Source organism: Anopheles funestus, chromosome 3RL (assembly GCF_943734845.2).
Source record: "Anopheles funestus chromosome 3RL, idAnoFuneDA-416_04, whole genome shotgun sequence".
NCBI lineage: Eukaryota > Metazoa > Arthropoda > Insecta > Diptera > Culicidae > Anopheles > Anopheles funestus.
In genome coordinates, this window is record NC_064599.1 from 43,632,978 (window position 1) to 43,660,971 (window position 27,994).

General features: G+C 38.8%; 1 protein-coding gene across 4 annotated transcripts; it reads right to left on the reverse strand.

The window, feature by feature from the left end:
• Positions 1-602: 602 nt before the first annotated feature.
• Positions 603-27,475, reverse strand: LOC125770807 (uncharacterized). 4 transcript variants are annotated; one of them, XM_049440804.1, is made up of 5 exons: positions 26,996-27,475; positions 3,185-6,478; positions 2,547-2,656; positions 2,282-2,463; positions 603-2,207 (listed from the first exon to the last, which is right to left on the reverse strand). In XM_049440804.1, exons 2-5 carry the CDS (start codon positions 5,180-5,182, stop codon positions 1,816-1,818), a joined length of 2,682 nt encoding a protein of 893 aa, XP_049296761.1. In that variant the 5' UTR covers positions 5,183-6,478; positions 26,996-27,475; the 3' UTR covers positions 603-1,815. The 4 variants fall into 4 exon arrangements, with proteins under 4 accessions (XP_049296761.1, XP_049296758.1, XP_049296760.1 ...); XM_049440801.1 differs by lacking the exon at positions 26,996-27,475 and adding an exon at positions 24,599-24,808; XM_049440803.1 differs by lacking the exon at positions 26,996-27,475 and adding an exon at positions 24,192-24,554.
• Between the last annotated feature and the right edge of the window lie 519 nt (positions 27,476-27,994).

Genomic DNA, 27,994 nt, shown 5'->3' on the forward strand with positions numbered 1-27,994 from the left:
TGATGCTATACCTCTATGGGTATGAATCTGACGACCACGTATGATTAACGTATAAGCTCTCCGTACATGTCTTTCCCAAGCTCTGTGCGTGGATATAAAAAGAAACCTTTCATCCATACAATGTTTTAAGATGTAAAAGAAGCAAATTAAAATTTGTAACGCTTTGTTTAATCTTAGAACAACTCATAAGTACATCGGGCATCTTGGGAACTCCTGAGGATAGTAAAATGATAAATGAATAAGGCCATTTTCTCACAAAACACACAACATGATTTCCAAATTAGAGGTTAACCCAAGCAAACGATATTTAATGTGCGATAGTGAATGATCGCCCTTTCTAATAACGACTGCCTATCCGGTTACGTGGCAAAATAAGTCTAATACGCCAGAAATGGCCGGCATGGTTGTTAATCCAACAAGAGAGACAGAGATAATTACCGCAACGTCCTGCAATTAGCTTCAGAGAATCGTAGGAAGAGACTTTTTCAGAAAATGTTTATCAATTTTGCCAGAAGACTGCCCAGTTATACATTTCAGAAGCTTACTTACTTTCTGCTTTCGGAACAAACACACAATACCGAAAAGTTATCGACTAATAGATGTAACTTGTGAACCGGTTGGGGAGTTTTATTCTGTCTAGATATAAAAGACATCTTGCTGGTAAGTACGGATAGAAAACAAAAACAAATGTCGTGCTATTCTATGCTACCACACACGCTTTCATTGATTTATCTATTTGTATGTTGTTGTTTTTTTTCTAAATAATTTCTAAAATACATTAAAATAAAGAACAAGTGTATATAAACACCAGAGAGAGAAAACCACGAACGATAAAAAATTGTTTTACAAGTACACAATACAATCACAAGAGCCCTGTTTGTTTTTTAAGTGTGTCTACTTATAGTAACTTACTGGGACAGCCTAAAATGTATAGTACCTACGTGCATACCGTTAACCTACCGTCGTGTAGCAACACAATTTCACGATTTCAAAAATACAATTCCATTTTTATGATAAATGATTATGGTCCCAGTGCTGTGGGAGAGAAGGATGTGTTTTGAGAAGAACTCTATGCTAGCCTAATGTGCCTATGAAACAAAGTGAGGACATTGGTCCCGGAAGCTTCCCTCATACAATATGCTTTTGAAAAAGTTCGCAAATCGGGAGGAAAACTTCCTAACTACTGCCCTGATACTAATGAAGCGGGATCGTAAGCTATCTTTTTATATTCTTTGCCTAGTTATATTTGTTATCTAATTACTTCTGGAACTCCTAATAGATTGTATCTATTTTCGTTTGTTCTTCTCTCTCTCTCTCTCTTTCGAATATTAGAACACGAGGATGTCTTAAGTTTCACTTTTTAAATGGTGATTTTTAACTACTCTATCTAGGCATAATTTACTGTAAGGCATTCGATTGACGTTCGTTGACCTATAGCGCTAATTATGGTGTAGTATCGTTGTTTAATTATGTAATTTGTTTTTCGCAAGCTAGACATGGCTAACATTAAAATTTCCAAGTTAACAACGTTGAAACGTAAAACAAAAAGATTATCTAACATGACCAAAAAATTACACCATTGATTGCGAATTACTTGTTTCGAGGTAGTCCGTTCGTTAGTTTTTAGGGATGGTTAAACAAAAAAGGGAAGTGGGAATACCATGCTGCAACGCCTGAACACAAGACATGAAACGAAAATCTTACTATTTCTATGGTTTGCTTTCTTCTTGAGAACGAACACACTCGTTGAATAAGTACAAAAGGCACCTCAGTTGTACAGCAGCTGGCAAACACTTTCTCCTCGCTTCGCTCTGCTTACGCCGTAACTGTCGAGCTGAGAGCATCACTTTCCTTCTCTCCGTCGTCGTCCTGACTGTCCGGTGACGGTTCCAGTGAACCAATCGCCCAAGCACAAACCCCTGAGAGAAAGATGAAGAATCCGGCTGCGTAGAATGAATCGTCCCACCGATTGGTCACATCGTACAGGAAGCCAGCAATCGGTGGTCCGATCAGGCTGCCAATGCCCTGAACCAGTAGCACCAGTCCATACGCAACGGTAAAATCATCCAAGCTCACCAACCGCACCATAATGATTGGCGTAAAAGAGAACGTGCTTGCGAAGGTAAAGCCAAATATAATACACAGGACCACCATCGCTGCGTAGCTCGAGATCACCCACGGCATGACAAAGATCGATGCACCGCATACTGGGATAACAAAAAAAACCAGTATGTTAGGACGCTACGGGAACTTAAAAAAAGAACCATTAAGGATAACTTACGTGCCAGGCACACCGCGTACGTCTTAGACACATTCACCCAAGGCCGATCGCCGAGCCAACCAAGACCAACCATACCGATCGTGTTGGTGATACCGATCACAGAGATAAGATTCGCTCCATCCTGTTCACTGTAATTGTAGTTCAGCACATACTCAGGGATGTAGAAATAGGGAATGATGTACCTGTAAAAGGCAATATACTAGAGCTTGAACCTCATTTCTACCGTAAGCCACAAGCTAATCCTGTGGGAGAAGGTGTTACTTACCAAACGAACAGAAGCAGTGTGGAGATGGCGAGCATACCGAAGCGAAACTCGAAAAAGAGCGAAAAATCGAATATTGATTTCAGCGTATCGATGAAGCTACCGTACCATGGCTAAACAAATTTTGGAAAAATGTAAATTAATTAAAAATGTAACAGGGTATGAAATATAGCGATTGAAAAGTGGGTATAAAATTTCAAATCCAAAAAACGTTATTGATCAACCAAAATAAAAAAACGCGTTACAAATGTCTGTTAACACATTAGCGATGTTCCTCGAATGAATGGAGGCGCATGGTTGCTTTACACACAAACACGTGGCTGTGTTAACAGAGGAACAACATTGGAATACACCGGTATTTACACATCGACCGCTTCATGCAAGAGATGTTATTATTTGAGAAAAAAAAACTTTATCGTATTCAAATGGGTTTTGCTTGTGAGTTATTGTTGAAGCATTTTTAATTAGCGTTTTATTAGAACTTTTTTTTACATAGAGCAACTTTATTGTCAAATCAATCATTTAGTAGCAAAAACAACATTGCCGAAAAAACAAAAAGTGGTGCATCTTCAAGATTAAAAGAGCATGAGGAGAGAAAACCAATATGCAATAGTAGAGAGTATAAATGTTCATGAGCTTACCTCATCCTGCTCCTTGGCAATCGTTGTCATCGAATTGCGATAAATGTTTGGACATGAGGACGCCTTCAATCGATATCGATGTGTGTTAAGTAACGCACCCCGGTAGTGAATAGAGTTCCGATGCAGCCGCATATCCTTGTAAAAGTTCGAGTAACGCATCGAATGCTGACGACCAAGCGAATGTTGTTTCTTGAGACCTCCACCGCGCGGCGCAACTGAACGTTGGTGCAGCAGCTTTGTCTGCTTCGGCACAACTAGCGTTACGTTGGTGTCCACGTTTGGATTAAAGATCTCGTTCTCGTACACCACATCGAGCGAATTGCCTCGAAAGCTGCGACATTTCTCTGCACGACTACCATCAGCACCGACCGCAGCATCACCGTGCGGCACAGGAACGACAAGGGATCCAGCAAGAGCGACCTCATCCAAAGACCACGTACTTCCACCCGCCTTTTCGTGTAGCTCTTGCTGGCGTTTAACGCTCAGATAGCCATCCTCCAACGAAGCTACGCTAAGTGTTTTCAGTGAAGCACGAATTCCAAGGCTAATGCCATCCAGATGCTCCTGGTCATGTGCTTCATCGTTCTCCTCGTCGGAAAGTTTCTCGTACGAGTTAAGTGTCTCCGTGCTGGCCAGACGTGCCTTTGCTTGAACCAATCTACCGCTGCGCTTGAACGCTTCCTTCGTCAGAACGTTGTGGCGTAGGGATCTATTACTAGCGTGCAGAATGCCATTGGCACGTGCACCACTGCCGAGCTGTTCCTGCTCGCTAAAGAAAGTTGGCAGTGCAACCAAGCTCTGATACTTTTTATTAATAGCCGGATCTTCCGGTGGTATGACCTGGTTCGCTTCCGTGTTGACATTCGTAACGAGCGTATCCAGCACGTGCTCCTTCGGGATCCCTGTCTCGATGAGCTTCTTGATCTCATCTAGATAAACACTTGAGTTCGAGAACGTTTGGATGCTTTGGGCTCGGCTTTCGAGCTTGCTTTCCTCGATCATCCACTCTGGGTCGCGCATCAGCGCACCCATGGCTACCATATTGAAGAGTGTACCGGCAAGGATAAGTGTTGCCCCACGCCATCCGAAGTTGTTTATCAACCACTGGCAGAGTGGAGCGTACACGAACGTGCCAATGCCGGTACCTGAGGCACCGATACCTGTAGCAAACGTGCGACGCTTATCGAACCAGAACGCCACACAGACGACTACGGTCACGTACCCGAACCCAAGCCCAACGCCGGACAGTATGCCGAAGGTGAAATAAAGCTGCTCTACTGATTGGCAGAAGGAAGCCAACACAAAACCCATTCCTCCAATGAATCCACCAAGCATGGTCATCTTGCGACAACCGTAGCGATCCACCAGATTGGACATGATCGGTCCAGATAGCAAAGGTACGGCGATAAACAGCGACCCGATCCAGGCCGTCTTTGATTTAGATTCTCCAAAGTAATCGAGCAGCTCGGTGTAGATCAGACCAAACGAGAACGACACCCCGTCCATGATAAGCGAGATCATGAAGGATGAGAACACGATCACCCATCCATACCCGCCGTCGGGAATTTTGGGTGGTTTCTTCTTCTCCGGCTCATGGTACGAAGATAGAATCGAATCCGCTTCCGATAGTTCCGAAATCAGGCGCGTTCGACGTGTACGATCACCATCACCATCATCACCAGCAGCACCACCAACAACACCTGGCACCTTTAACTGAGCCATACTCAAGTTCTTGCCATAATTTCCTCGCCCCGAACCTGGTGAACCAGGCGGACAAAGATCTGTATCCAGCACGGTACTGAACGTAACTTCATTCGTGTTGAGCAGATTGGTCTTGATCGCTTCTAGTTCATCTCGTCCAATACGCATCGGTGTACGACCTGGCGAGTGGCGGCTGTTGTTATTTCTACGATCTTCCTGCTCTTCCGTCAACGATTTCACCCGTTCCGGTGTGAGCGATTTCTCCGACGGATCGGTTACGCGTATTTCGAGCACCATTTTCGAGCAGTTGCTTTTGAGCCTTCCCAAAGTGGTTGAGTTTTGTTACGCACGGAAGGGAAACTTTTCATTCAGCAACAAACAAATGCACACACACACACACACAAACTAAGTTGAACGATTTTTTCAATGTTTTATACTCGTTAATCGAGCAGTGTAAACGTGCGTAATGCTGATCGAAAATGTAGGGCAGTATTGTTGTGGTATTACACAGCGTCTACTAATACGATGAATACTAAACGCCGTTAAGCAGCTGTTCGGAAAGGCAGGTCAAGGTGTCACTGTTGCTACGTTGCTGATCGTTCCGTTGCTTTGCAATCGGCGTTGACCGAAACAACCGCACTTTGACGCTGGTGGCGTCGCCGACGATAGGACGGATATTACTACGGATGTTCTTTTTGCCACTGGCACACAACACAGCACGGCGGAAGCGTACGTTTGCAATAGTGGTGGTAGTGCTTGTACTCTTACTGCTACTTCTACTAGTACTATTGCTGCAGGCGGTGATGGTGGTGCTGCTGCGGCTTAATGGTATCCCACGAGGATCGGGTCTTCCTGTCGATCTAAGCCGGGGATCTTTGGGCATATACCGGAGACAGTAGGTGGCGGATTCGGTGCTCGCGTTTTCCCGAATATAATGCATAAGTGTTGCTAGCAGTGCGTTGAATTGGTCGCTCCTAGCGTTTCTCGTTCCTCCCAGTACCGAGTGCGTTCTCATCAAGCCGGTCCAAAGATGATATACGGGGGTGTACTTATGCCGGACGATTGTGCGATCGAATCGCTACGATTGGGTGTTAAAACTCCTTGCTCTTTTTGCTTTGCGGCGAAATCACCCTAAGAAGACGCACGTGCGTATCGTGTCAGGCTTCTGTTACGTAGTCTGCAAAACCGGACCACATTTTGCAAACAGAAGATGATTAAGGCTTTCCGGCACACGCTAAACGACTGAATGTCAAGGTAACGTTCGGTTGGAACAACTGCCACAAAATATGAATCCCTTATGCTGTAAAGTTTATTTTCACGCCTTCGATCTTTCTCGTTCTTGCACCTAGAGCATCGGCCAACCTGAGACCGTTCGGGAAGGACACTAAAACACTCGCAAAAACAATAACGGTCACAGACTTTCGCTTACAGCGGATATTGTTGAGTAATCAGATTTTTTGTACTTTTTGCTCGAACACTACTTTACCGAAATACCGGACACTTTACTACCACCAAACGTTGCGCCACACGTGAATGAAGCAGGGCGAACGGGACGTTCGTTGTACTGGGCGTTGTTGTGGGGTATGGCAATATCTGAAAGTATAAATATAGCAACAACCATAGAGATCAGATGATGATGGTTTAATGTAGTAGGGAAAAGTAAATGAGGAAGAAAAAAAAACACTTCATACACACACACATAGAATCGCAGGCTGTGGAGTACTTAAGTAACCTTCGATCGCGTAAGAAATCGGGAAACAGGGGGAATGATATATTGCACGAACGGGTAGAAAAAATGCCATCATATACGGAGGGAGTGATAAATTTAATTAAAAAAAAAACTGTCAACGTTTGTGTTTTGTGCATTGAAAGGCAAACAAACGAATAAAACGACCTAAACCTTAACCCTGACCGTTGTTGGCAGAAACGAAAATGTGTTCCCTTTCAACTCTCGATGGCAGCTCATTGTTTCGGATGGAAAAATATGATCTGAAAACATTTACAATTTTGTGCAAGTATTCCTTCACATTTAATAACTGACCTGTTTTAACACTAGAACTACCGGACCAGTCATTTTGACTGGAACGCTTCATTTTCATCACATAATTTTTTAGGGTTAAACAATTCTAAGGTAGTTCAAACATGAGTTTCACATATATATTCTATAGTACGATCTGCAATAAACAATAAAATATACTCCAACTCTTCGAAATTGTTTAAAAATTAACCACAAACGAAAAACGCTTAAAACGCTTGGTAGTTCTAGTGTTAAAGCAGCATTCAGTGGAAAAACAACATTTCAACAAATTACATAAACCTCTCCTCAGACGTCACAACTTGTTGACACACACCAAATAATGGCCACTCGCCAGCTTCAATAATTAGAAATAGATTAAAAATATGATACTTTCAGATTATTAGGAAGAAAAAAGGAAACAAACATGTACCCACGACCAGCAAAAACACTCTGTAAACCAGTAATGCTTGGTTCCGGCCGGTCTCGTCTGATTGTATCATCCCCGGCACAGTGACGTCTTTGATGTTTAAGCGTCCAAGGACGGGAGCTTTTTTGGTTGTTGTAGGTCGTAGACCGTTCGGTAATTCCCAGGAGAAGCTGGAGGGTAAATTAGGACCATCAGCTGGCGTCTCGAAGACGAGACACGTATGTATGTCCGAATTTAGAATTTAGGACAGATGTGATGGCAATCGATCAATGTTAGTGCCATTCGTGTCTATATCAAGTAAAAATAATCCTCCACAAGTGTTGAATAACAAAGTTGTCTTCCTTAAATTCGATTGCGATGCGATTCACACAAATATCAAAACATGAAAAAATAGACATCTACACGCTTTTTTTGCTACAAAAAGTGATTGAAAAAAATGGCATTTGCATGCTTTGGGGCGATACAGGTAAAATGCATGCATGCTAAAACTGCATGCTAAAACTTAAAGTATCCTAAAACGAAACGAAACAACCTTAACGCACAAAACCATAACAGACTGATCGTCTGATACGACCATTGAAACCCTTTCACCTATGAGAACCTATGCGGCATACCTTATCGCATAGTAGATTACACTTCTGGGCAAGCGAATCATCACAATCTCCCTAATCCTTTCCCTAGAGTTTATTTCACAGAAACAAATCAAGCCACCTTGCCCAGCTTGGCAAATAAAGGATAAGATAATACGGTTGCACAAATGTGACCAAAATTCCCACATGCAATTACAGGTGAGCGCGAACTTTTTTCAAGGTAAATGGAATTGTCTTATCGGCTCATCCCGGTAGATACGCTAAGGATGATAAGTAACTACGATTGGATGGGGAAGCGACTTTACAGCGACAAATGCACGTTTTGGGAATTATTTATTTAGGACACTGGTCATAGGAAATTGTATCACTTTTATCACAAATATAATGACTTACACTGACTGTAAGGATTCTGATGCAGCCGTCTCAATGATGGCGCAACAACAATCCACAACACAACGGTCAACTCACAGTTTTCGCTCTACATTGCACTACGTCCCGAATACAACTGAGCCGAGTCGGCACGGTACTGTGGGAGAGATTCGATGAATCTTCCATTTTCCCGTTGGCTCCTTCTATCTCCCTATCACGCCGGGTGAGGTAGTGAGTTCTCTTATCATCCATCGTACGGAAACGCTCTTCCACCACCCCGGTGCAATTATTCGGCCAACGGGGCTGAGTCAACTGTTTCAATGTGGACACTTCTTAGCGCCAAACCATCCCCGATCCCTATCGGCTGTGTCTGTTTCGGCCAGGGAAACTGCTGGGATGTGAGCTATCAGTTACCGATTACATCCCAGTTAGGTTGACCGATGGCGATCAAGCAAATGCCAAATTGTCAATGAAAGTGTCATTTAGTATTAGCGGCAATAGCCCTCTATCTGTCGACCGTGTATTTTGTTCCCCAGTACGGATTCAGAGGGGAGACTTCAAAACCAGGCTAGTATGAGCCAGACTGTGGATTTCGTGCCGAGCTTTGAACGTAACACAATTTCACAAAACAAATAGTTACTATTGCATTAGATTTAGTTCACAATCAATTACTTGCTTTGTCTGACAAATTCAGCGTATATTCTTCTAATCCTTTCATCTTCAAGCAACTGAACGTCGAACAAATTGCAATAGAACAATTTCCATACCTACATTCGAGGACAGTCACCAATAAAGGTTGTAATTGCTGTAGCGACTTTTATCACCATGTAACTGAATGACTTCGTGTCACGCGTTGTCTCACATCTCCACATTGTTCATCGACAACGCTATGAACCGAACACGTGGTGTTGGCATTGTCCGTGATATAGTGTAGAATGCACTTTTATCACACAATATCCGCTCGTGCTGCATATATCGTTGAAGTTTTGCTTTATCATCATGCACCTCACCATGTCTAAACCTACCTTTGTTTTATTCGTTATGTAATATACAAAGTTAGTTTTCTTTTACCCACTTAGCGGACTTCGACTTTACACTGTAATTTACTTTACTTACACTGTAAAGTTTCTTTCTTAATCGTTGGAGTCATCGAGGCCTTACCTTGGGTAGGGGGACTCTCGATGCTCTTGAAATAATAACACGAAAAATTTGGTTTGGAATCCCAGTTTTGAATCTGATCCTTGACAACTGTCAACTCACGATCGATCTCTGGAGACTGACCGCGTTCTAACAATTTTAGTTTATTTTATACTCTGAGTTGTGTAGGTGTACATGGTTTTTACATAACGGCTTATGTATCGAATGTTTCTATTTCTGTGTTTCTATTTGCTTGTAATAATTCCTAATGCATTTCTGTAATTTTCGGTTGATGCGCATTAGCCTATAAATCATGCGTCGAGTTGGTCTTTGCGAAGGCGGGTACGGAATGGAAACTTAGATAACCTTTTCAAGTGCAATTCACATCGTGAGAAAGTATTGCATATGCAACGTAATGAATGGTCTTCGATTATGTCTTTTTTTTAGGTACTTGAAAGGGACAAAACAGATGTGTTTAGAAAGGACGTAAAAACCCTAGCCATGTGTTTTATGTCAAGTGTCAGAATGAGAATAGGAGAAAATAGGAAAGGACCAACGCGATTTTGTTAACCGATTCTATACTTTGAATTTTTATGTGTTATTTGATATTTCCAATATGTTGGTTATTTTAATGTTTAGCAGATATGCTACACCTTCGCCGTTTAGGAGAATAATATTATGAATGAGTGTGTGTAGCGAATGATTAATATTATTCTTGAGAAAAGGGGAAAAAAAATTTACTGTTTAGCATTTATGCTACACCTCCTTCCTTTTTGAATAATGTTAGATAAGAAATCGTGACATTATTCATTTAAATGGTTTTACTCTGTTTTTGTGAACTGTAGTTATTTTGTTTGTTGCGTTATGTTGTATAACACAGTTTGGTTCCTTAATTTCTATTACTGTAAATGGTCCTATATAAAGTGGATCTAACTTTTTCCTGTTTTCGTTTGTCAAGAATATTTGATCACCTATTTGTATATTAATTGGATTGGTATTTTTATTTAATATTTGTTGACGTTTTATTTTTGAATTAATTAAATTTTGTTTCGCAATGTTATTTGATTTTTGTATTTTGAATTTCATTTCATTATAATATTGTTCGATGTTGTAAACTGGATCTGGTTTAGCCTTGTATAAGTCTTGTGGTAAAGTTGCTTTTCTTCCAAATACTAATTCATATGGTGTGAAGTTTGTGTCTGTATGATCTGTTGTATTATACACAAATTCGTAGAATTTTGTCCATTCGTCCCAGTCATTGTGGTGTTCGTTTGTATAGCTTCGTAAGTATTCATTTAAGCTTCTATGGTTTCGTTCTAATGATCCTATAGTTTGTGGGTGATAAGCTGTACTAAATGTTTGTTTTATTTTTAAAATTTCTGCTATTTTATGTAATATTTCATTATTGTATTCTAGTCCTTGATCAGATTTTAGTTCAATGAATGTTCCAAATGTTAATATAAAGTTTTCTATTAATGCTCTTGCTATTGTGTTAGCTTCTTTATTGTATATTGGTATTATTACTACATATTTTGTTAAATCGCATTGAATTGTTATTGCGTATCTATTATTTTTGTTAGTTTTTGGAAGTGGTCCTACAGTGTCAATTGATATTATGTCGAAAGGTTTTGAAGGAGTTGTCGTCACAACTGTTTCTTCTTTTGTGTGTCTTGTTGTTTTGTTTGTTATGCATGCCTTACATTTTGTTATAAATTTGCGGATATCCGTCTTCATGTGTTTCCAGTTATATTTTTCCTTTAACTTGCCATATAATCTATATTGGCCTATGTGTCCTCCCGAAGGGGTCACATGATAATCTGTGATTATCTTTAGTTGCTCATCCTGCGATTCTATCCACCTGGGTGGAGTATATACGACAATTTCACTATCGGATATAGCTTTATTTGCTATTTCTTTGATTGTCTGCAGGGAATAATACTTGAATATGCTATCATTTGTTGATAGAGCTAGCTTGTTTCTGTTATATTTCTTTGCGATTAGGCATACTTGATGCAGCGCAAACTCTAGTGTTTGGCTTGACTTCGCATGTTCATTTAATGGAATATTTGTCATTCCTAGCGCTTTATTATAATTGTGGTTATATACCACGAGCTCAATAGTTTTGTTTGTTACGGCCGATTTTATTTTAAGAAGTTTTTTCACTTCTGAAGCTTTATTTGCTTCCCAGACTGTGGGGTGATCAATCCCAGTCTGTTTTTCTTGTTTCTTTTGCAATACTTGGTTTCTTGTCATTGCTCTTGTATTTACCATAAGTATTGTTTCCGTTTTTAGTTTCGGTACTGATGCTTTTAGTTTATCTGAGCTAATCACTATTCGTGACAATGCATCAGCGGTTACATTTGCTTTTCCAGCTAGGAATTCAATGTCAAAATCGAATTCTTCCAAATCTAGTCTCATCCTTGTCAGTTTAGAAGTTGGGTTTTTCATACCGAACAGATAGACTAAAGGTCTATGATCTGTACGTACTAAGAATTTTCTGCCATATACATAAGGTTTGAAATAGTCAATCGCCCAATGTATTGCTGTTAATTCTTTTTCGATTATTGGCTTGTTCTTTTCACCTGGAGTGAAACTTTTGCTGGCAAATGCTATTGGGTGGTCATTACCATCTGTTATTTGTGATAATACTGCTCCACAAGCCATATCTGAAGCATCTGTGGTTATTATAAATTGCTTTGTAAAATCCGGAAATTTTAATATGGTTGGTGATAGTAGATTTTGTTTTAACGTTTCGAATGCATTTTGACATTCTTTTGTCCATTCGAATTTTACATTCTTTTTAATTAAATTATTCAACGGTTTTGCTATTTTAGCAAAATCTTTTATGAATTTTCTATAATAATTGCAAAATGCCACAAACCGTCGAGATTCGTCTGCATTTGTTGGTATTGGGAATTTCTTTATTGATTCATATTTTGAATCATCTGGATAAATTCCTTTATCAGTAATTTTATGCCCTAAATATGTTACTTCTGTTTTGAAAAAATGACATTTTTCCGGGTTTAGTTTAAGATTATATTTTCTTAACCTATTAAAGACTTTTTTCATGTTACTGATATGATGCTGTGCACTGCATCCAGTAACAATTATATCGTCTATATATACAAATGCTAGTTCAGGTGTTAAACCTGCCATAGCAATAGCCATCATTCTTTGAAAGCTATTGGGACTAATATTTAGTCCAAAAGGCATCCGTTTATATTGATAATGCCCTGTAGAAGTAGAAAATGCAGTATATTTCCTTGAATTTTGTTCAAGCGGGATTTGATGAAAACCTGCCATTAAATCCAATGTACTGAAATATTTTGCTCTCCCTAATTGGTCTAGAATTGTATCAATTCTTGGTAATGGGAATTTGTCGGGTAGTATTTTCTTGTTTAGTTGTCTAAAGTCAACTACTAATCTCCATTTCTTTGTGCTATCTGTTGATTTTTTCGGTACCAATAATATTGGTGAATTATAAGATGACACTGATGGTTCAATTATATCATTTTCAATCATTTTCTCTACTTGGTTTTTAATTTCTTCAGTTTGTGAGTGAATTTGTTTGTAATTGGGTATGTAAGTAGGTATGTTATCTTTTAATTCTATATTTTGTGTATAAAAATTATTTGTCGTAACATGATCGTTTTCTAAACAAAATAAATCATTATATTCTGCAATAATTTGTTTCAATTTTTCCTGATCTGAAAGAGTGCCGTTTTCGATATTAATTTTGCTTAAGAGATTGTCGATTCTTTGTTTGTTTTCGTTTTGTTTTTTATTGTGTTTTAGTACCTCATAGTCTCTTAATAATTCAATTTTTGGATAAAAATCATTATGTTTTATGATTTCTGTTGTTTCATTTGTGTTGATAAATTTTAATACTTGATTGTTTTTGTTTAATATGGTGTTACCACAAAATACTCCTGGTTTGATTTCTTGAGCTAAAACAATTGAATCTTCTGTGATTTCACATAGTTTTACTTTTCGTATTACCTCGCTTCGTGCGGGTAAGATGATTCCATCTATATCTCCATCTTCCAACGGATGATATACTTCTATGCCATTGTGAACTAGGTAAAGTGATTCCATTCGGTATAATATATCGCAATTATAAGTTTTGAAGAAATCTCTTCCTAATATTCCATCTACATGTAAATCTATTTCGTTTGAGACTAAGTGAAATTTATGGTTAATAGTGGTGTTGTTGAAGTAAATTTGAGAATATGTTGAACCTAGTGTACTAATTGGATTGTTAGCAATTCCTCTTAATGTAATTAAATTGTTAGTATTGATGTTAGTATTTTGTTTTATTTTACATGCTTTAATTAAAGATACAGAAGCGCCTGTATCAACTAATAATGTGCAATATTCATTGTCTGTAATTTGTAATTTAATTTTTACATAGTCTGCACCTGAAAGGTTTATTGTGTATATGTGTCGTTTTGAGTTGTTGTTTGGTCTAAAAAATTGCTTTCCTGATCATTTGTTGTTGTAGCTAGACGAACATTTCTGTTGCCAATAGCTCTCCATGTCGGATTTCTATTTACCATTCTAGGTCTTTCATTTCTGTAAGAGTTGTTCTGTTGGGTATAATTGTTGTTATTTCTTTGAGGATATTCTCGTAAATTTCTGTTTTGATATCCTTGATTATTATTGTATTGTCCAGTGGTCCTGAAGGGTGGGTTTTTGGGTGGGTTATGTGCTTGATAATTGTAGTTGCGGTTGTAATTTGGTTTTTGGTAATTGTTTTTGTAATTGTTGTTATTATGTCTGTGTATTGTTAAGATTTGAGTGTCGGTCGTGTTATCATTTTCGACAACTTTTTGAGTGGCTTCCGCTATATTATTAAATTTGCCAGCTTTTAATAGTGTTTTCGTTTCCCTGTTGTTGACCTTTTCTATGATTGTGTCTATTCCTAGTTTTACAATCATGTCATTTGCTACTTTTTCTGGTATCTGCTGTTCCAAGTAAATTACTTTTAGTTTTGCCGTTAAGAGTTCTACTTCCTGGCAAAGTGATTTAGTATTTTTCGCTTTTATAGCCTTGAGTTCTGCTGTAATTTTGTTAGCATCAACTCTTTCCTGACATCTGCCTTTTATATTGTCAATTAGATCTTTAACGGATGTTATATTATTTGGCAGTCCGGCCCTAGCTTTACCTGTTAGTTTTGATTTTAAGAATTTTACTAACATTTGCTCCTGATCTGGTGTGGTTATTTCTTTTAATATTTGGACTGAATCTTCAAAAGCGTTATAATGTTCAGCCGAACCATCGTATGTGGATACTAAACAATTTGCAGTTTTAAAATCGAATACAGCCATTTTTGCTATTTCTTGAATTCTATGGTGTTTTGTTGATGTTTTTGTTTCTTCTAACTTGAGCTTTTTATTAATTTCCAGATGGGTATTAATTGCCTGTACTATAGTATTGTAGCTTGAATTGTAACTTTCTTCAATTTCAATTATGTGTGCCTCTGCGAATTTTTGCGTTTTAATAATTTGATCTAAATTTTCACGTATTTTTAAAAGATCTCTCTGGTAGTATTCTAGTACGTGATCTCTAATTGGTTTATCTATGTTAACTATGTTTTGTATTTGTTTTAGTTTACCTAATTCAAATGATATTTTTACATTGGGTTCCATCTCATGCTTGAAATAAATTTAACCTGCATTCTGCGACGCTGGTACTTGTAGTCTCTTCAGGTTGGGAACTCCTGTTCCTTTGGATCCCGCCGGTCAAAGATATGAACCGTGGTCTCGCCTTCCTTGTTGTTTTTTTTTCACTTATTGTTCTTTGTTTTTTTTTTTTTTTTACTTGTTCATTATTTATTTCGCTTTTTTCACTTTTTCACTTGTTGTTTTTTTTTATCTTAATTTTTTTGTTTTTTTTTTTCTGCTCTTATTTTCACTTGCACTTTCATTTATTTTAGATGATAAAACTGTTATCATGTCTTATAGTTTTTTGTTTTTTTTTTGTGTTCTTACTCTTCCACTTCACCTTTAAACCATCTGAGGCTCTGGATGTTCTCACTTTCACTATTTAAGAAATCCATCCACCGTGTTAAAACTTGACGTAAACCACTGATCATTACTGAATTGTTTATGTTCGCGCTTCTAAATGTTATAGCTTCGCGCACCAGCTCGTGAATTCTTTCCTCATAAATTGCTCCTACTGTTGGTTCCGGGAACTCAATTATGAACCGAATTATTTTCGTCCATTAAACGCAAAGTTGTATTTTGCACTGCCATTAACTTTGGATTACTTTGTATAATTCGTATGCTGTTTCGCATAGCCGAGAATACGCGTTTTTCTTATTATTGCTTTTTTGTGATAATTCACATTTTATTTAAAACACTTTTTTTCAAAATAATCACGTGTGTTTACTGTCACCGAATTTTAGCACAACACTTTTCTTCTTGAGTCTACTGGTTTTCACTTTTCACGTTCACTTATTTTCCTCTCAAAGATTGCCGATTGAGGTCACGGTCGCCATGTAATATACAAAGTTAGTTTTCTTTTACCCACTTAGCGGACTTCGACTTTACACTGTAATTTACTTTACTTACACTGTAAAGTTTCTTTCTTAATCGTTGGAGTCATCGAGGCCTTACCTTGGGTAGGGGGACTCTCGATGCTCTTGAAATAATAACACGAAAAATTTGGTTTGGAATCCCAGTTTTGAATCTGATCCTTGACAACTGTCAACTCACGATCGATCTCTGGAGACTGACCGCGTTCTAACAATTTTAGTTTATTTTATACTCTGAGTTGTGTAGGTGTACATGGTTTTTACATAACGGCTTATGTATCGAATGTTTCTATTTCTGTGTTTCTATTTGCTTGTAATAATTCCTAATGCATTTCTGTAATTTTCGGTTGATGCGCATTAGCCTATAAATCATGCGTCGAGTTGGTCTTTGCGAAGGCGGGTACGGAATGGAAACTTAGATAACCTTTTCAAGTGCAATTCACATCGTGAGAAAGTATTGCATATGCAACGTAATGAATGGTCTTCGATTATGTCTTTTTTTTAGGTACTTGAAAGGGACAAAACAGATGTGTTTAGAAAGGACGTAAAAACCCTAGCCATGTGTTTTATGTCAAGTGTCAGAATGAGAATAGGAGAAAATAGGAAAGGACCAACGCGATTTTGTTAACCGATTCTATACTTTGAATTTTTATGTGTTATTTGATATTTCCAATATGTTGGTTATTTTAATGTTTAGCAGATATGCTACAGTTAAAAAATGGCACAAACAAACAAAAGATATCACTAGCCAGATACACAAATCGCGCCGATAAGTAGCGGGGATTTACAGAGTGCACAAACTCATTCAAAAAATTAATTTAGGACACAATATTTTAAAGACAAAGAAAGACAATTTCTATCATAGCACAATGCAGCTCGATTTAATTTTTTTATCAAAAAAAGCTTTGGTCATTTGGCAAATGCTCAGTGTATCTATAATTCAGAGTGAACATTTACATTAAACAAAACTTATACACCAAGAAACATAAACAGTATAATTATGAAAAAAAACTAAATCAAAAAACAACAACCACAATTTTAGAAACAAAGCACAACAACAATGGCAACAGTTTAATCAGTAGTGTGATATTTGCATAAAACTTTAAAATGATGTTTGTCAAAAATGAGCTTTAACAAACAGACGTATTTTCTTCATTTTTGTGGCACTACGACTGTCTTTTGGCCTGTCATTACTGACTTTCTTTGACTTAGTTTTTACCCGTAATATTCGGATAGTCAGTCCTGCCGTACAAGGGAACCGTTCCAAATGGGGTTTAATACCCGCGCCTGTGATGTAGAGATCGGCGCCACTACGATCTCCACCACCGGTCCATATTATCCAGTGCACCGTGAAAATTATGTTGAGAACATTTAACTAAACGATTAAACATTCACGCAAACAAGATGATCGCAAGTTGATAAAAACTCACAGAAAGAGTATTGATCAGAACAATAATTTCATATAATACAATATTTCTGTCAAAATGAGTTTATTAATATGAATTATTTCTTCCAAAATAAAAAGTAACGTATGTGTAAAATTAAACATTGAAACACAGCTGTATCTTTTTTCACCCAATTAATAGTGTCAACGGCGTTAAAGGCCGTTAGATGTTAACAAAAAATTGTCAACTAAGCTTATGGTGAGGCCCCTTCCATACGTACGTCAATATTAATAAATTCATACTGAATGAACGAAGGCTCATAGTACTGAACCACAGTATCAAGCACCAAACTCCGTATGGTGCGTCCACCATTACGTTTCAGTTCAGTTTGCGCCGGTTCGCTCCAGTTCCACCATGGACCGGGGTAAATGTGCCCTCTTCGACAATGCCACAACACAAGAAACAGTATCAATCGCTTATGCCGTCCGTTCGGGGAAGATTTCTTGCACCGGGCAGCAGTTGCGCATGGTCGCACTTTTATTTTCTTCCCGCAGGACTGATTTGTCCCGTAGTTCGTTTGCCAGCGATCTTCATGCCACTGTTTTTTTTTTGCCGAACACTTCAATCTCTTTCTATTTCTAGCCACAACATACTGACGCACGCTGTGCTTTGGGGCAGGGTCCAACCTTCAAAAGCGTGAAAGTAATGCGCATTGCATTTATAGATCTATCTGGCAGAACAACTGGCCCGAGGTGGCGAGTTTGCGGCAAATCATCTACATATCACCCGGGTGTACAGTAATTGGTAGGTTTAAATTGTGACGCCGGAACACAATTGAGCGGAAATTGCTACCAAATTGATCAGCGCACGCGGTGCAATTGCTGATGGCGCATGATATTCAAAATTTGTGCGCGTGCATTTGAATGGTCAGCGGCACGCAGTCAATTTGCATCAGGAAGAAAGGCGACCCAGTGTAATCATACTCTGCTAGTCGGGTGTTTTTTGATGATTGGTACATTATTGGTGCTTGGAATAGAAATTGCTGCAAACAAATTGCAGTTAAATAGTAACATGTTGAACACACTGTCCCTTAAAAATGGCAATAGTATTTGCGTCTTCCACCAGCATTGCTCTAGACAAGGATTGACTTAGAAGAACTGCGTGACTAATGATGTTGTATGTTTATATGAGTTAATGCAGCAACTCTTATTATACACCATCTGCTAGAATAATGCCTAACGTTACTAGAATGGTCAGTCGCACCACACCCAAAGCATCCAGTTAGAGAAGCTTCTTCACCTTTAGCCACCAATGATTCTCTATCGCAATTGGAGAAAGCTTGTTAAAATCAAAGCCCAAATGTAAAAGCCTGAGTCTCGCATAACACTTATTTGGATATGTTATTACAAACTCCTCAAGACAAACTTCAGTTCACTAGTCCATCAAAACTCCCCCCCCCCCCCCTCTTATTATTAGAGGATATAATATAGAATATTATTAAATATATCCCACCGATAGAATTAAAATGTTATGCGTTCATGGAATGATTTATGTTATTATACATAAGAATATAGGACATAAAAACTTCTGCTTGTTCTTTCTTATAATTCCAGCACCATAACAATCTAGATTTTCTCATTTTTATGTACATGATAATCGATTCTTTTTTAGAACCCAATTCCGGATTCCGATCATGACACATCCAGATCCTTGAAGAATCCAGTTCTGGACTCTTGTTTTGATCCTTTAGCCCCAAACGATTCTACATTTTAGATTAAATCCGAATTGATCCGATGAACGATCAAATCACAGAATCCCATTCTCCAAGACTAGATGAAGCACCTCCCATGATCACATGGGGGTTTTCTTGTCTTGTTTACCTGGGATGTCTCGTTCAATTGCTGATAGCACCGGGCCAGGGACGAAAGAGCTAAAGGATAAAGAATGATACTCAACCGTAAATGGTTTTGAGACATTTCTAGACAAAGGTTTTTGAGACATTGCAGAATAATTGTGTGTAAGCAACTAAATACTAATTTAATGCAAATCTGCTATTTCTCCTTCTTCATGGTGTAACAAACTGCTAGGCTATGTAAAAAGATTCTGAATCACTTTTCATGTAGACATGTCTACGTTAGCTTCTAGAATTCCCCATTCCTCTTCCATTCCGAATCGTTCATCCAATTAACGTCCACCACACGCCAGCTTAACCATCACGTTACATAAAAGGCCATGCCGGACAAGCTTACAGTACAATTCGTCCAAAAACTACACCACATGGTATGGTATGGTAAGTGGTCCCAAAAGAAGAAAATTCCAATTTTCCTTCGTAAAAAATGACAGTTCTACGATTACATCACCAAAAGATCGCGTGTTTCTTTATATTTCTTCCTTCACGGAAAATGAAATATTATGCTAATTCGGGTGTACTTCGCCAACGTTGGACGTAAAATAGTGGCATTATGCATTCTCGGGAGTTAGAGCTTTTCGTTCTTATGCTTATGCACTTCCTCTCAAATACAGACACACACACATCCTTTAGTGGTTTCTTTCAGCATGAGTGCATACCTATAAACGGACTAATTTTCTTCTGCAACTAGGTTGGCCATCTAGCACCAATCGCCTACGCGGTTCAGCATTGCGTTTCGCACGACGATATCAAATGGTGCCGTTGGTAAGCCTTGCCTGTAGCATTATTATAGCACGACACCACGCAGTATGGGTTAATTGCACGGAGGGATTTCAAAGGTCAGCAATACTAGGGTGCTCAAATGCAGTAATATTGGCAAGATCTGCGTGTCCATAGCTGGGAAAGTCACTGTCATAAACGCAACCCTAAACCAACGCGATAAGCTTATCTGGTGACGCAAGTAGGGAAGAGGTTGTATATCACCAATGCGATCGAACGGTTATTTTCTCCATTGCAACAACCTGTCTAGACAATGTTGAAGGACTACCGATTAAGTAAAATGTGCATTTACATTGCGCCCGTACAAACTTAACCTACTTACTGCATATGATATCATTAAATTCAGATCAATCATAATTATGAATGTGTCATACAAGTTGCGGTCTATTTTTAGTGCCGCTTTTTTGTGATCAAACAAGATCGAAATTTAACAATATTATTTAACAATATCTCGTGTAGTAAACTATCTTTTTTTAAAGCAGAAAAAAACCATTTTTACTTAAGTGGCAGAGTAGATCGTTTTTTGCCGTCTCTATCCATATTGCCCTCAATACAATACTTCCACTTATTACGGCATCGCACTGATTCTAATCACATGTTCCTGTATCTGACCAAAAAAAAACACACACACAACACCAAGGAAATGAACATTATCACGAGCCGGACATTCGTTGAATTATTGCGCTAATTTATCTCTCCGCTATCTGCTAGCTTATACCATCGCGATTTGCTACTACTACGCAATATTCCCGTACACTGCTGGGTCATCGTCATAAATTGAACTCCGGTGTACTCAGGTTGCGATTTTTTTGTTTTTGCTATGTGCATCATTAACCCCATACCTAGTCACGAACGAAAAAGAACGTTCTCAAGGAATTGATTGGAGGTTTAGTTTTTATTATTTGTACTCCTCAATTTCTTCATGCCCAGTTATGATCACGTTATCAGCAATGGTCGAAACCGAATCGTATAGCCTCCAAAACAACATCAAAATGACGATGACCCTTTGAAAGAGTGGCTCCGAATCCGCATCGAACAGATAATGGTGAATGGTATAAAGAAATAAAATAAAAAATCGTGCAAATTAGAAGGTTGCGCTGATAGAGTAAAATGATAAGGGACGCGTCCACTTCCTGACTGACCGACCAACAAAACATGATCGGTTGGACAACTCTTTATCAGGACCACGTGCAGAACTTAATAAACGAGCATCATGCGCTTAAGTCAGCAGACATTTCGAACTCTTTGTAAGCTGGATTTGCGGTTTGTATTTAGACTTTTGATTTCATCTTGATTGAGTAAGGAATATTCTTTTACGACAGATGAAAAATGTTCTATACTATTATTTTAAATGATGAAGATCTACTTTTATCTGCAGTGCCTCTTATACAATACCCGTTTATCGATCTTTAAATGCCTGCGCGTTTAAAGATCTATCCATCAATCTTCTTCTGTTGAATAAAAACGGCACTAGACTAGTCCTGGCGCCTAACATCATAAAAGAGAACAGGTTTTTTTTTTGTTTCGCATATGCATAAACCATTCCGACTGATTGGAATATTCGCGAACAAGAGACACAAAAAAACACAGACACACATCGATCGCCAATTCGCCAAGTGTGCGAACAAGCTCAGTGATGCCGAAAACTACCAATTGCTGTCGTGCCTCCAAAAGCTTCTACAAACACGTGCCTATTGCATCACAAAATCGTAAAGCATACCACACATAGGTAGAGAAACAGCAAAAAAAAACATCCAAAGTAAAACCCGAAACTTAACAAACCAACGTGTGGGCTTAGAATGTGAGTTCTGTGTTATGCAAGCGAGAGAACGGCCGTAACAACCTTTGGTAGTCGTGTTGCTTTCTGCTGCGAAATTTAAACGCTGACGTTTCTATTAGCGATAGACGAAACGAGATTGTGCTGAGTTTGAGCGATGTAATGATCTACTCCTTTTTTCCCTTTTGCTCGCGGCTACGCGTCATCGTTCCGCATGAATGCTGTCGCGAGATTAGTTCCTAAGCGGTTATCATCCTCACAGATTCAACGGTGCAATGTCATTATCAAAAACGAATAGCTAACGTTGCAGCGATCGGCATTCGATTACAGAACACAAACTGCTAGAAGGCAGACTTAAGCCATGCACCACTTAAGAGAACAAATTTGTCCGAATTGAAACCAACAAACCGGGCGGTACGGGAATGAAATTGTTTTCATTCCTCAACGCTTGACCCTCGTTGGCTAGCAGCAATCAATTAAATGTTTACATCGCGTTTATTAATTTTAATAAAAAGCATTCCCGCACGGTGAATGAAGATCGTAAATTATGGTAGCGATATATGTTGTACGGATGCCATTGTTGTACAATCAACAGAATGGCTTCAACTAAAAAAAATGTTCTTAATTCGTAGTGCTTTATTAAAGCGGCTTAACACATTTCTCCAAACTGTCTGAAAAAATCAGACTATTTATTTAGTGCTTTTGTACAAATTTAAGTTATAAAATCATTATTTTGTATACCATATACAGTTGGTAAGCCGAAGACGATTAAAATTGTGTTTTGTTTGTTTCAATTTAGATAACTCAACCTACTAAAGATTTAAAAAAAAAGATACTGTAGTTCCTGTGTAGTTCGCCTGGTACTAGTTGAAATCACGACTGCATCGTATCTCCTATTTCTTGGTACGAGTCAATTCAAACGACAGGCCGAGAGTGACAGCGGAGAAGAATGTTGAGGAGCGATCGTATGATACTAGAACAAATTTAAAAAAAGATTAAATTAAACATACTCATGAAATTATTTCTCCAAAACAACTCATTAATTGGAGGTCAAACATGGTTTAAAAATAACATAAGATTTGTAAAAATAAACAATTAAATAGTTTGATAAATCAATTGACTTCTTAATTCGTCCATGATCAATTTAGGTAGAGACGAGAGAAGAATGTAATCTGCTACATGATCGCAAACGATCGGCAACGAAAAACGATCTTAAAAAGCAACCACTACAAGAAAAGAACAGCGATGCAGAAACGGTTTTCGTCTGCACAAAAAAACCCGGCGCTACTTTAACGCACACCCTACCACATAGACGCGTGACCGAGACCGAAGGGTGTGTTGGTGTGCAACGCACAGGCCAGTGGAAATTTCCATCCGCCGTTTTGTCTCTGCACTACGCTTCGTTGCCGGCTAAGCGGGGGTTTTAGTGCAAGACGAGCTATTTTACTTGTTTCTTAACATCGCACGGGTTTGGTACAACCATGGCTTGAGTAAAGGCAGTACGGATCTAGTCATAAAAATTGTGAATTTACATTATATCACCATAGCAACGGGCCACTGACTTCCTTCCCCAGTCGTCAACTTTTGTAAACTGTAAAAGAAAGAAATCTTTCTTTTCACCAAAGACAGGAAACGGTTAACAGTGTGTAAGAAAAGGGGGCGGGAATCGTGCTGCTGATAATTTTAATTGCGTTGCACAGTTTTGACGCACTGTCGATCGGCACCTTGCACCACCAATAATGATCGTAACCGGCTGATCGAGATGAATGAACAACAAAGCCCGGCGAGAGAGTGCTGGAGAAACGAACGGCGTGTGTTAACTGTCAGTTTGAACAGCTGATAAGTTGCAGCGCGATCGATGCACCGCAACTCCCATTTTGCTTCTTCACCGTTAACAATACCTTGGGAAGATTTACGTTGACAGCATCAACAAACCAACAAAAAAAAACACCAAATGCAATATACGGAAGCACGAAGAAACGGGACTGTACAAAAGTACAAAAGAACGTTTATCTTTCTAGGTCAGACACGCACTGCTCACATACACAACGAAAACGGTGGACTGTGAAAAGACCTTGACGTCCTGCGAGGGACGGAACATGCTGAAGGACGGACACTGCAGAAGGGCGCTGGGTGCGTGTGGTCAGTTCTTTACGAATATAAATAGTAAAAAATTGTCGATAATTGCGATAAAAAGAGAAGAGAAACATGAGAAGAAAAGAGTCCTCTCATCACACACTTCCTTTTCATAAAGCCGACAAACGACCCACAGTCATTCCTTTGCTTTTTCTTCACGGGGCACCTGACTCTTTCTCAGTGTTTTACACCTTTTGAAAATGATTTCACACAAAGCATCTCGGTTTCCGCAAAAAAAACATACCTTGCTGTCACTTTCCACGTGCAGGTAGAACACACAATATACTACGTTGGAAGATGGGGGAAAAAAATAATTTTGCTTTCGTTTGTTCGCAAAAAATAAACAAGTGACAGATTGATTTGGTTGCACAAGACCACGCGGGACTTTTTGCTTTAGAAGCTCCGAGCAGAGTAATCGCTCACTCGCTCACTGTTTCTATGCCATGTACGCACGCATAATTCACGCGATATCACGAAAAACGCACGCAACCACACACATACACACACATACGCACATCTGAAGTAAGTAGTAAGCGTGCGCACCGGGAGCTATAGAGATACGATGAATACCGCAGACGGTGCTCTGTATGCGATTGGTGATTTTTGTGCAGTCAAACTATTTGCTTTGTTGATTAGTTTAATAACACTCACCTGATAGCACGGAAATACTTGGGTTCAATATTTAGGCAATGATGCAGCTAAATAGCGTCACTACTAAACTAAAAACTGCAACACTCGTCTCGATACTTTACGACCAGAGAGCGAAAGAGACCGGCCGAGTGAGATGAAAGAAAGTAAACGAATTCACAGTCGACCGTCAACGGCAGCGAACGAAATACGAATAACACAAACAATGTGAAACAATAACGCGTGCAAGGGGCAAACGCGTCGTTATGTTGCGCGATACTACTATTAGGTTGATGTTAAAGTTCCGCCGTACTTTATGAGAAATAAAATTAATAATAGAAAAATTTGCACCGTAAATAAAACAATGGTTTTCTGATTTTCAATCACAAATTTGTAAGTTTTAATATTGATTAAAAACACGCTAATAGAATGTACAATCATTTAAAATTTATCGAAAAAAAGAAATGTTCAACCTTAAACATTCATTGCATCTGATTCCGTTCAATGTTAAAAGGAAAAAAACACATACTGTTTTACAACAGGCTTAAGTGAAGTTACATAAACGTTCACCTTAAGATTACATTTCCCATACCTTTTGTTGGAGTGTTCGAATCCACATTTAGTTTGATAATTTTAGTACGTACAACTAATCAATGCCAAAGCAAATCATGTTTCGATTGCGATCCATTGCCACATTAAACAACTGATTAGAAAAAAAATCATGCACTATGATTATTGCATTCAAACAAAATTAATCATCCATCAGCTGTTTCCTCTGACGTCATAGATCTTGTCGCGTGGATCACAGATTGTTGTGTTGCACGCAGATGTTACCAAGGTGTACGACAGCCTCTGGGGTGAATGTGTAAGTGTGCAGTTTTCGCAACGACAGCAAATTCAACTCTTAATATTTCTATTGATCTATTGATGTTTATCGCAAACCAAAGACTTCAAAAGCATGTTCATTGTGTGCAATTGTAAAAGTACAATAAAACTGTAAAAATAATAAAATAAAGTCAATAGGTATGCTCGGATGCAGAAAGTTCTCGAAGGGTTGTACGGAAGCGTTACTAGCAGTTATGGTGAAGCAGAGACTCGTAACGCACCCACATTGCAGGGCTCTTTTCTCAATTTCACGGATTGTTAAGAAATTCAAATTATAAAAATATCTTATTTAAAATAGTTATTACTGTAAAAAGTGTCAATTATTGAAGCATGTTACACAATCCCCAACAATATTACCAAAAATATAAATTAAAAAAAAGAGATTAAACCATAACGACTCGATGTTATATACCTAATTTATATAATTTGATTGTATAATTATTTGTCAGTTCTATGTATGTATAACGATTTTTTCCCTGCATCAAGGATTCGTACTTCCACCATACACAGACAGGTTCCGTCGAGGTAAACCCAATAAATGATATAATTCATTGACATATACACGCTTTTGTGATACTAGCAGCTTTTGGGTACGATTCTGGTCGGCTGCTTCTTCATGTTCTGTTCTCAGCAATGTCTCTAGTGCTCGTGATTTTGCTTTGCTAATACGTGACATGTAAGCGTTTCGTTCCAGCTTCTCCATCTGCTGAGGTGTACGATCATTCGATGATAGACTGTGACTGCGAACCATTTTCTCGTTGTGCCATAGTTCCACCTCTATTGGATCTTTTGCCAAGACCGCTGATAAATGATTCGGACGATGTTGTAGTTGGTAAGGATTGAAGCGTATTTTCACACGGTGATGGCGTTTCTGGGTCAATGCTTTCCATTCAGCTGATGGCAGTTGCTCGGATGTGGAACCAATCCTTCCCTGATCCTCGATAACACTTGTACGAGCTAAAGGAGGAGCTGCTACGGTCGCTAAGCACATTGCGTGTTGCTGGTCCCACTGTTGCTGTTGCAGATTCTGCTGTCGCTGTTGTTGTTCCAGCATTACTTCCTTAAGACGGTTTGCATAACGGTGTTGAAACACCCTGTTCAACTCCAACAGACGTGTTGAATACGATTCTCGTTGGGCTGCAGTATATTGGATGCTGTTCTCCATCGTCGATTACTGCTTTTGGTGTACTAACGGCAAATCACAAACTATTGAAGAATTTCAAATGTTAATACTTAAGGCGTGCAAATCGTGATGATGAGAAAACTTACCTTTCGTGTGGTTTATAAAGACGACCATAAAAAGATGCCTTGCCCTCGTCTGCCTGAAGCAAAACAATATGCAACTGATGCATTACCTGGAGGTAATATAATATGTACGCAAATATTACCTATACTAGCTTAACACATTTCAGTTACTCTAGGTAACGGTGAAAGGGTGGGCGTTTAGAACATGTAACTGTTACCAAATTCGCAAGTAATAAGTGTCGATTAAGCTTAAAAGAGTAGTTATTAGCTATGCATATCTACTCCACTTACCTTAATACTTATCTTTGCATAACATTGTCCATTTTATCCATGGACTTCTTCACCAATTGGTAGGTTGCTCCCGGGGGAGCGGGGCGATCTCTTTTTTCTCGATCTTGTTCTTGAATATCTGCAGCTCTTTATGGTAGCTTATGTCGTTGTATGACTAAAACTAGGCTTCGGTTCGACACTCTAACCTTTCTTCAAATGGGCGAAGATATAACCAATACCGTATTGCATAAATTCGGCGATCACAAAGGACACTTCACCATGTAAAACTTCTTCGCTCCGGTGTGACGTCTGTCTTTTTTACGAATCTTCGAAAGAAGTGGTTGTTTGTTGTTTCTCAGTGGTTTTGGGGAGATCGCACCGACTGTTGGTTCCTTTTCCACCTAGAAACAAAGGACCGGGGAATCCTGCGCTGTTCACAGTAAATCGATGGTTTACAAATGCTTACAGCTGGTGTTGACACGGAAATCAAAGTGTCAGATAGGAAAGGTAAACAGAAGAAAGGTGCGCTGATCGATCAACAATTAATCGATCAGCGGTAAGGATAAACATCGCACCGAAGAGAGCGCGCGCAAATTTCAACGTCGCAGGGCTCGACACGATAGGTCAACGTGCCTCGCTCGTATGCAGAGGATCGTTGCATATCGTAACGTGGTCAAGATATGCCCTAAAAGGGAAGTACTATTCTAACGCATGAATCATTAGGATGTAGGATGAAATAGAAGGCAGAAGCAATTAGAACGACAAAGAAATTTGTAAAAAGTTTTGGAATTTAAAATACAATAAATTTAGATCCTAACAAAGCATAGTTTTGGTGTTTGCTTTCGCAGCAAGTTTATACATCCTCCTGCTACGTGATCAAATCGTTATCTTCAAATCAAATAACGATGATCGAATGATCATCAAATTATGATGAGAAAACTTACCTTTCCAGTGGTTTATAAAGACCATGACTAGATGCCTTGCTCTAAACTGTCACATGCAGAACAATATGCAACTAAT